At 41.9% G+C, this 11418-nt stretch overlaps 1 protein-coding gene across 1 annotated transcript; it reads left to right on the top strand.

The window, feature by feature from the left end:
• Window positions 1-4771: 4771 nt before the first annotated feature.
• On the top strand, window positions 4772-10784 carry slc46a2 (solute carrier family 46 member 2; the record flags this gene model as incomplete). The annotated part of the gene is made up of 7 exons (XM_079235536.1): window positions 4772-5251; window positions 6085-6261; window positions 7005-7208; window positions 7595-7766; window positions 8684-8767; window positions 8921-9077; window positions 9701-10784. 7 exons carry the CDS (start codon window positions 4772-4774, stop codon window positions 9756-9758), a joined length of 1332 nt encoding a protein of 443 aa, XP_079091662.1. The 3' UTR covers window positions 9759-10784.
• Window positions 10785-11418: the final 634 nt, after the last annotated feature.

Raw genomic sequence — 11418 nt, 5'->3', positions numbered from 1 at the left:
ATTAATTAAAGGGCTGGGTCGGGGTTTTTTTATATTCTACAAAATCACTTATTTTACATTCGCTCGCTACGTCGCTACGTTGCCCTGTGATTTCTGATGTAAACAGTTGTTTCATGTATTATACTGAGGTAGGACTGTGCATTTGATATATGAACATGTATGTTGATATTCCAGTCAGGCCACAGCCATCGTATCTACTATACCTTGCTAGCTGAGGATAAAGTTTGATGAAAATGATTGAAAAAGCTTTTTTTATAAAATGTTGTTATACCAAAACAGAATGCCGTTACTTCAAGAGCAGTCAGCTTGTGCTTTTAAAATATATTTAACGCCTGCTGGTTGTGCGCATGAAATGACTCTCCTTTCCCTGGAACACAAGCACACACAAACAAGCAGCAAGAAGGTAATGACATAACGGGCGGGGGGGATTTGTCCATTTTATTTTATACTGAATATATATCGTGAGCGTTTATTTTGGCGGGACGGTGTGATTTCCTGTTTTGTTAGATGGACACAGAATAACTGCAGGTGCAGAAAGCAGCGCTCGGCTTTCGACAATGAAATGAGAATTGGTAGAAATGTGTCGACATGGCTATTTAAACCCCTTTAACTGAAAAGCAGAGCAAAATGATTCAACCTTCCGGTCTCTGTTGTCTTGTTTACTGAAGCTGTGGGAGATTTATTTTCATTTTTTTCAGCATGTCAGGAGGATGGTGAGAAAGATTTCCCCGTGAACCCCCGGTCACAGGTTTGATCACCGCGTCCGTTAGTGTCCTCTTCAAGTGCCCTTCACCCAGGAACTGACCTTTTTTTCCGGGTTTGCTCACAAACACACACTGAATGAAATCTATATAATTAAACCTGAGGTAAACTTGCACAAAAGATAGAGTGCGGGACACATGCTGACCCCTTGGCAATAAGGACTCTACTTATTTATTGTGACAGTCCCATCCTGAGTGCAACTTATCTGACTCTATTTAATTATCTATTTTAATATGTTGTCCGAGGAAACGTAGCGCCAGCAGCCACCAACCAGAAGTGTGTGACGTGTCCATTTCCCCACCCGAAACAAAAAAAACCCACGTTGGTTCCAGAGAATCCTCCTGGTTCTTGAATATTGTATATGAAATGGTATTTAAAGGACTACTGTCCCATTGAATGAGACGGAGATGTTATTGTGGTGCAGCAGATAGTGTGTCTATGCACAGCTGGTGTCGAGATGATTATTTTTACCACAAGAGTTACAATGCTATTCTGATGTGAGAGATGTTCGATTCTAGAGGAGCTTGAACTGACATCGGCGATCCTTTGTGACAGATGATTTTTTTTTTTTTACGGTGGCCTATTCGGGATGCCAGCTGAGCTCCTGCTGTATCTCAGCTTCAGTCACAGCACAATTTGAGTTTCAAGCAACAAAAGCAAATGGCTTCCTCCCTAGTTTACTGTAGCTGCTGCGACACCATGTGAAACTGCATTACTGTACACTCTGTCCTCATTTCACCTTTAAGTAGGACACAATGGAACCCTTGACTCCTTTTGAGTTCGCATTAGATACACTATTACGCTTTTGAAATGGTGACAACATCATGCACACGCAGAGGAGTTCTAATTGTGTGATTTATTATTATTATGATGATTATGATGCTCTTGTTGTTTGAATGAGTTGATTTATTTATCATTTTAAATGCTGGTAGCTCGTTTTGGCCTGAAGAAGCACCTGAGCTTCAGTGTGGGATTCCCACTGTCTGTGTGTGTGTGGGGGTGTGTGTGTGTGTGTGATAAAGGAAGCCTATTATACAGTATAACCTCTGTTCCTATGTTAACCACTTGTATGCTCATACTCTGCTTTGTTATTTTATAGCACATGTAAGGCTCACGGTTATACACCTACGATACATATTATGGATATTTTCTCATTAAAAACAAAACCTGTAAATGTGGGGTGTCTGTCTGGTTCATTCGGGTTTTAAAAGCCATAGTTGTGGTTTGGTATTCTCAGCCAATTAACTAATATAAATTGGTGATCGTTTTGACAGCTACTTATATATATATATATATATATATATATATATATATATATATATATATATATATATATATATATAGCTGTCAAAACAATCATTAAAGCATGATATAACTAAATGCACACTGTCGTTTACTGATCAAAAATCGTAACACCTTCTGGTTCCAGCAGTTTGTTTGAATGAATGAATGAATATATACTTTATTAATCCCCAAGGGGAAATTTTGTGTCGAGTAGCAGCCATTTACACAGAAAATAAGATAAGATATAAAAACAACAGGGATGAAAGATATATAAGATATATACAATAATAATACTAATAAAAATAAATAAAGAGTAATTAAACAGAGTATTAATTTAGGAATTAAATTCAATTAACTTAAACAGTAGAAGTGCAAGAGTGCAAGTATGTATGTGCATATTAAGTGTGTGAGGTGTAAATAAAAATAACAGCAACAACAAACAATAGGAGAGTGCAAAAATGCAAATAATGTATGTAATATAATATGTTAATATGTTAAGTGTGAAGTGTAGATAACCATAAACATATACAGTGGTTAATCCACAGAAGAACTAGCAAGCGGTGACTTGTTGTAAAGCCGTATTGCCGTCGGCAGGAATGTTCTCCTGTAGCGGTCCTTGTTGCAGCGGAGCGTGAGGAACCTCTTGGAGAAAGTGCTCCTCTGGCCCTGCAGCAGGTGGTACAGAGGGTGGTCCAGGTTGTCCAATATGGACAAAAGTTTCTTCAGCGTCCTCCTCTCCACCACCTGCTCCAGAAACTCCTGCTTGCAGCCGATGATGGAGCCGGCCTTCTTAACTAGCTTGTTAAGTCTGTTGTGTCACCGGCTCCAATGCTGCTCCCCCAGCAGACAATAGCGAAGTACAGGGCGCTGGCCACAACCGACTGGGAGAACATCTCCAGCATCTTGCTGCACACATTGAAGGATCGAAGCTTCCTCAGGAAAAAGAGTCGACTCATCCCCTTCTTGTAGACAGCGTTGATGTTGGCCTTCCAGTTCAGTCGGCTGTCGATGGCAACACCCAGGTACCTGTACTCCTCCACTGTGTCCACGTCCTCTCCCAGAACACTCAGAGGACTAGGAGCTGTCGTCTTCCTCCTGAAGTCGACCACCATCTCTCTGGTCTTAGCCACGTTCAGAAGCAGGTGATTCTCACCGGCCCACTTCACAAAGTCACTCACCACTGCCCTGTACTCCTCCTCCCGTCCATCCCTAATACACCCGACCACTGCAGAGTCAGAGAACTTCTGCAGATGGCATGACTCCGTGTTGTACTGGAAGTCAGTGGTGTACAGGGTGAACAGGAAGGGAGACAGAACAGTTCCCTGTGGGGCTCCAACATCACTGACCACCGTCCCAGACAGCACACGGCCCATTCTGACAAACTGTGGTCTGTCTGTGAGGTAGTCAGTGATCCAGGAGATGGTGGACGAGTCTCCCCCCCTCCCCACCCCACACCCGCAGCTTCTCACCCAGTAGCAGTTGTTGGCTGGTGTTAAATGCACTGGAGAAGTCAAAGAAAGTGACTCTCACAGAGACACCTGTTCCATCCAGGTGCGACTGAGCTCGTTGCAGCAGGTAGATGATGGCGTCGTCCACACCCACGCGGGGCTGGTTAGCAAATTGTAGAGGGTCCAGCGACGATTTCACCTGCGGTCGGAGGTGGGCCAAGACCAGCCTCTCCAGCACCTTCATCACATGGGAGGTGAGGGCAACCGGTCGATAGTCAGTGAGGACGGATGGAATCGACTTCTTCGGGACAGGGACCAGGCACGACGTCTTCCACAGCACCGGACCTCCTCCTGCCTCAGGCTGAGGTTGTAGAGGTGCTGCAGGACACCAGACAGCTGGGTGGCGCTGGTCTTTAGGACCCTGGGGCTGATGCCATCAGGTCCTTCAGCTTTGCCTTGGTGGAGTTTCTCCATTGGAGGAGCCCATTGTTGTTGAGGGCTCATTGGAAGAGCCATTAGATGTTGAGGGCTCAGTGAATGTGCAGCTCTGGGGGGCGGGGGGGTGGAGGTGTGGTGTGGTTTGCATGTTTTATATCACTGCAAACTGAATCTATTTGGCTTTTTGGATTGTTGGTTGGTCAAAACCAGCAAGATGGGCTCCAGGAACAATGCGGCGGCCATGTTTTTACCATGTTTTCACCTTTTTACACACCAAAATAAACAATTGATTATTCATTGAAAAAAAGTGCAACCAATAAGGACATTATAGTGGTGGGCTGAGATGAATTACTGGTGTATTGCTTGATTTTCATTGTGTCCTGACATGTTTTTACCAGAACACAGAGTCCCCGGGGGAAATAACAACTCTTATGATTATGTTACTTTCTCTTTGATGGCCTTATCCAGTTCAGTAAGTTATTAGTTTTCTAAACTGTTAAAAGCAAAACACAGCAAAAAATACGCATGGTTGTCTTTATGGAAAAAGAAGAGTGAAGGCTTTGGATTAACTCTAAAATACATAACGTGACTTAGAGGTTGAGCACGCAGGGTGATTTCCAAAATCTCTCACTCTGTCTCTCTCTCTCTCTCCACTTCTCCGTTTCATCACGCCTGTTTCGGTAAAGAGGAGGAGGAAGTTTGAACGTGAGAGTTTTATTTCTCCCTCGGTGCTTCCATTGCCACACACTACATGACTCTGTGGGAGATACATGCGTGTATCAGACTGATTTAAGTTGAACGAGGAAGTCCTCCAAAAGACGGTCAGTGAACGCCTCATCATGGTCACGCCGAACCTGTGCCAAAGCGCCTTCGCGGTCCTCCGAAGGATCGAGCCCACGCTCGTGCTGGAGCAGCTGGGCAGCTCCCTGTTCGCCACCGCTCTACAGATGGTGGTCAAGGACCGCTGTGTGAACGCCACCTACCCGGACGCCCACCTCTCCAGGGAGGGCAGCCAGCAGAGAGCCATGACGGACTTCTACATGGCCTACGACCTCACCGTGCGGCTGGTCCCGCTCCTGCCCGCGCTGCTGATCGCCAGGCTGGGGGACCGCGGCTGGAGGAGGGTCCCCATCGCGGTGCCGCTGTGCGGGTACGTGCTGCTGAGTCTGACCCTGCTCCTGGTGGTCGTCCTCCGGCTCCCGCTGCAGGTGATGTTCGGCGGGGCGGTTGTCTTCGGGCTGTGCGGCGGCTTCGGCGCCTACTGGCCCGGCGTGATGACGCTGGCGGCGCTGTCCTCCACGGCCGCGGAGCGCTCCAAGGTCAGTACCTCAGAGTCAGACAGGTGTAGCTCATGCAACAGGTAGGAGGACTTGCATTAAGTCCTCTTTTAGACTCCTATGTCTGAATTCTGCTAGAATACAGACTTATAGTTTATTATAGTTTCCTAATGTATATGTTGTTTATATGTTGTTCTTTTTAAAACTTCGTTAAACTCTTTTGCACTTTATTATTATTATTATTATTATTATTATCACAATTCATGTTATGTTGGACAGGAGAGAAACGTACTTTCAATCTTCTGTATGTTTGCACAAACGGAAATTGTTAATTAAATTGAAACTAAAGCTGACTTTGACTTTAAATTTGATTAAATCACAAAGTCATTGCCTCTGCCTGTTTGTTCATTGCAAATATGCATACGTCTGTTAAGTAAAGCACTTAACGCCTAATCATATCAGAATCAGAATCAGAACCATTTATTCGCCAGGTATGTTTACACAAACAAGGATGTTTTCTTGGCGGAAGGTGCATAACATTAGACATAAGACGAGACAATCAACAACAACAACAGTGCAATAGATATTACATTAAGTATAAAATAAAGTGATCAGACAAAGAGATAACAGTAATGTAAACAAGTGTTATGTAAGTGTATGTTAAAGTGACATGTGTAAAGTATGCTAAAGTGTAATGTTACAGTGACATGTGTATTTATCACCAGGTATAACCGGAAAAAATACCACAAAAACACAATGTATCTGATTTAGTACAATAACCCTATAAAAATGAAAAATGTCATTTTTTAAAGTTGTAATAAGTCAGTCCATGAGGTCAACCTTTTTAAAAGAAGTCACGTGTGTCATCAATGCAGGTGATGATGAAAGTGGAGCTGCTGTACGGGACAGCGGGTCTGGTGGGCAGCCTGGCGTCGGGTCACCTGTTCCTGCTGTACAGCTCCAGTTTGGGCACCGGGACCATCCTGATCGCAGTGGCCGCTCTGCTGCAGCTGCTCTGCCTCGCGCAGGCCATCACCCTGCTGCAGGTCAGCGTGCGCTTTGGAGCGTCGCTCTGTGTTCTCTGTTGTGTACGTTTTAGCTTGTTGCGTTCTCAGGGGCGGGACAATGTCTGAGGAATGAAGCTCGACAGGTTTTACGCGCCGATCATTGAAATGGAATGACGCAATCTGACCTCCATGGATCCTACTAATCTTTTAGTTGAGGTGGTTTAACTTTGAAAAAGTGAAGTAGAACAAATTAACAATTATGATTTTTTAATGAATTATGATTTTATGATTTTTTCATTCATAAAACAACCTATATATTTCCCATTAAAATAAAACAAGCACACAAATTAACTGAATGAACAGATTTATGTTTTATCAAACTGTAAAAACACAGTAAAAAAACAAAGTGTAACAACAATGCTTTTTATACTTTTATGATTATCTTTCTTTCTGTTTGAGTTTTTTGTTTGTTCTTGTTTAATGGGTTACTGATTCCTGTAGCAAAGGCTTTGGTGTTTAATTTGATGTGCAACATTAATATATTTTCTTGTGATTTATATGTTTTTTGTGCAATACAAAAAAAAAGAACCATAAATGAGCCTATGGTGTTTAAAAGAAAAAATAAGAACAAAATGCAATCATTTAGAGCAAACAAAAACAAAAACAAAGCAGTGTCATATCAGCAGTTTATCCCCAAATGTTCACTTTACAAGTTAACAGCTGAGCAGTGTGCAGCTCATGCAGATGTTAAATGTGTTTGTGGCCCTACCCATCAATTTAAGGTGAAGCACGAATCCCACCAAGAGACAGAGGACACCAGCCACCTCCTTCCTGATGACTCTGGTGAAGTTCCCGCTCCTGCCGAGAGAAACCGGGTGAACGTAGTCCTGCTGATTGCGACCGCCGTTCTGTACGGCGCTGCAGTGGGTGGAGCAGTGGGGTTAATGGACGCCTTTGTGCTGAAAGAGCCACTCAGCTGGAGCGCCACTCAGGTGACATGGTCTTGGATTTGGGATTTTGATGCAAATTAAATGATTTAAAGTTGATCCAATACAATTATTAGACACGTACATAGCGTGAAATCAGCTGAAATTGTATAATTAATGGTTGCCATCAACTTTCATGCTTTGAATAGACTGGAAATGTATCATTCTTTTCAGTAAACTGTGAGTTTCCCTTACACAGGCTGTGTAGATCGTTCAGTTTATTGCGAGCAGCTAAATACAGTAGATTCATACAGTATATACATATATACAAGGTGTGTTTTCTATGGACAGTATAGTGTACATGGATTTGATCTTCCCTCACTTTTAATTTGACTTTCTCCTCTCCTGTTGCACATCCTTGACCTCGTTTCGTTCGGCCTCTCTTCCTCCAGCTGGGTTACGGCCATGCAGCCGGCTGTATGATTTTCCTCACCAGTTACCTCGGCGTCACCGTGTTCCGTCGCTGGGTCAGCGACGTGACGCTCATCCTGATAGGCATGCTGTCGTTCGCCTCGGGGATTTACTTCATGTCCTTCGTCAGGACAACCTCCATGTTCTACCTCGGTAAGCCTCTCAGACCGAGGCACAGTTTGGAATGGATCATGATTAATGGACATTTAAACTCTATCCCAAAAACAAAAAAGCAGTTGAGGCGATGTTTTTCTTCCTGTAGTTTTATGTCTTACCCCCCTGACGAAAGCCAAAACTGTCACTGAACAGAATGCAACAGAAACATACGATATCATCTCGTCCTTACAATCCATCCCATTGTAGAGTATCATCAGGCTGAATGCTGGAATAATGACGCTGCTTTTTGTGTATGTAAATTATTCTGCCAATTCAAATAGTGAAAGAAACCCACCACTGAAAAAAGTTACAAAGAAGTCATAGTATAGTATGACCGGAAAAGTCGTGAAAAATTCATAGAATAGCATGTTCAAAAATACAAAATAGTATAATAGTATTGCGATGAAAAAAGTCCAAAAGTTCCTTGTAAAGTGTGCTGAAAAAAGTCATAAAAAAAACTGTAAAGGAAGTCATAAAAAAAATATAGCATGTTGAAAAAAAAGTCCCCAAAAAGATATGTCGAAAAAGTTAGAAAAAGTCATGATATAGTATGTTTGAAAAAAGGAATAAAATAGCTCTAGTTTAGTTTGTCAAAAAAGTAATAAACAATATAGTATATAGTATGAAAAAGTCATGAGTAAAAAGCGAGTAGGCACAAACCTAAAGCAGCAGCACATGTAAATGTTTCATGATATTTAGTCTGACGTTGAACCAGTGTTGCTTCAAAGCGAGGAGTGGTGGACAGAAACCAAAGGGACCGTCATATTCTCTCTAGTCACAGGTCGAAGTAAAACAAAAGGCTCATTGTTTCAAGGACGAGGTTGAGCCGATACAAGGAGAGATGGGGGAATGCAAACAGGACATTGTGGAGGAATTGAGAGCGGAATAGTTAATGAGTGTTCATGTCTCCGCAGCTCGCTCTCTCAACTTGTTTGCGCTCATCCCGATGCCCACTATCAGGTCTCTGCTCTCACAGCAGGTTCCAGCTTCCTCATGCGGTGAGTGTGAAACCTGTGTGGAGGTTTGTAAAAGCACAACAGATACTAAGCGTATTACCCCAAACACAAAGAACTCTGGCGAGATGAGAAAAATGTAAATGTACGTTTCCTCTGAACCCTTTTAACGTCTCTCTGCGTTCTCCTTCCCATCAGGCACCACTCTCACCTATCTGCAGATGGCTCTGAAGTTTTCCGGCCTGGCGTACATCCCTGCCTTCACTAAGATCTATCAGAGGACCCTGGACTGGTTCCCGGGCTTCGTCTTCACGCTCTCCAGCGTCATTGCAGTTCTGGGAATGATCCCCATCAGGTGAGATGTGGCTGATATCATTTTGCTGGCAGCGATTGGTCTATTCCTACCACGGCTCTCTATTTGTTTAGTGCTTGTGTTTTTATTTTTCAGTTCCCTCAAAATACAGAAATGTTTTTGTTTTTTCTTACTGAATATGAAAAAGAGATTAGTCTAACAATCAACATTGAGGACCACTATTTATATTGTAAGCACTGTGTAGCACTCTGTTACTTAAATAGTTTTTTATCGATTCCCATTTCTGTCGATCGAGGATGAAGGCGGAGCCACGAGTCAATTAGCTTAGCTTAGCATAAAGATTGGAAACAAGAACAGAAAGCGCATTTAAACATATTCATGTTCACGACATTGTTTTTCTTTAATTCTCAGAGGGACTCTCATAGCATCCTGTTTTATATTCACAACCAATGGTATCTATCCCGAATTAAGATAAAATCTAATTAAAAGACATCACTTTTTGTTTTTTTAAGATCTACTGTCTGTACGTGGTCTACTATGTCTGGTGTCCGTGAGCTTGGTGTGACTCAGCCTTGAACAAAAAACTGACTGAAACACACACTGACTCATCTTCTTAAATATATACAGTATAGTATATAATAATGACGTGCATTTCCTCCCTCCAGTATTGTCAGCTGCAGATTACGTCAGAAGCAAAAGTACACAAGGATTGAGGTCGACTGATGGCACCGACTGATGGCACTCGTTTGAGGCTGACGGGAACCGAGACATGAAACGGGCAAAAAGGAGAAGAGCACTTTACTCTCACTTCCTACTTTGCTGAAACTTTAGACAATGCAAGAGAGAATTTCCCAAAAGGCGTTGGCTGTTACAGGATGAACAGACGGCAGGTTTGGCCCAGTGTGATAACACTTTCAAAATTATTGAACTTTTTTTTTTTTTCCAGAGGTACTGGCAAAATGTCATCCACCAATGAGATCGATTGGAGAGTGGAATGAGTTTGAATCAAAGTCCTGTCCTCACCAACACACCCAAGGTGATTTCGACATGTTGTAGATGTGTCATGGAGTGTGTCAGACATTGTGAGCATATCCTACTGGAGACTAAAAGTGAATGACGCATTTAAAACATGTTTCCTGTTGGGTACCGGCTCAAACTGAATCACAATAAGCCGTGAATAGAAAACATGTTGTATTCCATCGTGACTCTGATACTCCATTTGGAAGAGAGAGATTTCAGTCCTAAAACCTTGCAAATAAAGACTAAGCTCATGGAATACAAGAAGTTAAAATTTATATTTCCAGTTATCAACATTGTGTACTTTGGTTTTATTATTATTATTTTTCCAGTGTGTCCACTTGTCTTTGTTGCCTTTGTTTATTTGTAACTGCGTGTCCTGACCTTTGCTTTACTCCCGGTGGATCTGAAGAGTGCTGACTGTACTATTATTTTAACATTATGCACATTTAAAAAAAGCATGCACACAAAAAGGCTGCCGTCAGTGGTTTATTACATCTAAAAAGGTTATTATATCTCTGGTACAGTTTATGCTGGTGTGAAGGGTTTGAAGAAAATATAAAATATTTGCGGCGATGAACTGAAGCTGCGCGTTTTGTAAAAGTCTAGTTTTTGTATTTTCTTTAAAAAACATTTCTGGAGTAATGTTGATCATTTGACTCCCTTTTTATGCAGTTACAAAATGTTTAAAATTGATTGATGAATACAACGAAAATGTTAAATGAAGAATAAAGAAAACAGACCTGAGCAGACAAGTATCAAACGCATTCTTTCTTTTTATTATTGGTCCAATATATCCAAAAAAAATCATTCGAGGTAAAGATAAATTGCATCAAAACGACATCAATATACAAGCTTATTTATAATTACAACAAGATGTTATTAACATCTGAATGTACAATGAGGACAGAACGTAAACAGTACACACTGGGGAGGAACAGAAATGAAGAACAGACAAACTAAATGTGCATAACTGGTCGGATTGATCACCTTTCATACGGGTTTGATTGATCAGATTCTCATTAAGTGTGAATCTAAGACAGGAAGTAAAGACGGGGACATTTTGGCTGAAAAATATTTGATTTCTACATTAAAAGGAAAAAAAAAATGCTCTTACTCCCTTGTTTACAGGCTTGTTGAGTGGCAGCCATAATCGTCCCTGTTTGGAGATTTAACCTGAATCAGCTTTGCAGACGACGCCCTTCTTAACATTACAGAACCAAGTCTCCAGATTATTAACTGTTATATTTGGCAATTGAAAGAAGGATTATTCTTTTTCTTTTTTTCTTGGAGTTAGAGCGACATATAGTGCAAAAGTAAATCAGCAGGCACACAGTTGGATGTGGGGGTTTTACAATGGCTATGA

This window comes from Taurulus bubalis (assembly GCF_910589615.1).
Source record: "Taurulus bubalis genome assembly, chromosome: 19".
Lineage (NCBI taxonomy): Eukaryota > Metazoa > Chordata > Actinopteri > Perciformes > Cottidae > Taurulus > Taurulus bubalis.
Note: the sequence above shows the minus strand (reverse complement) of the source record. Positions and strands in the feature narration are given on the sequence as shown.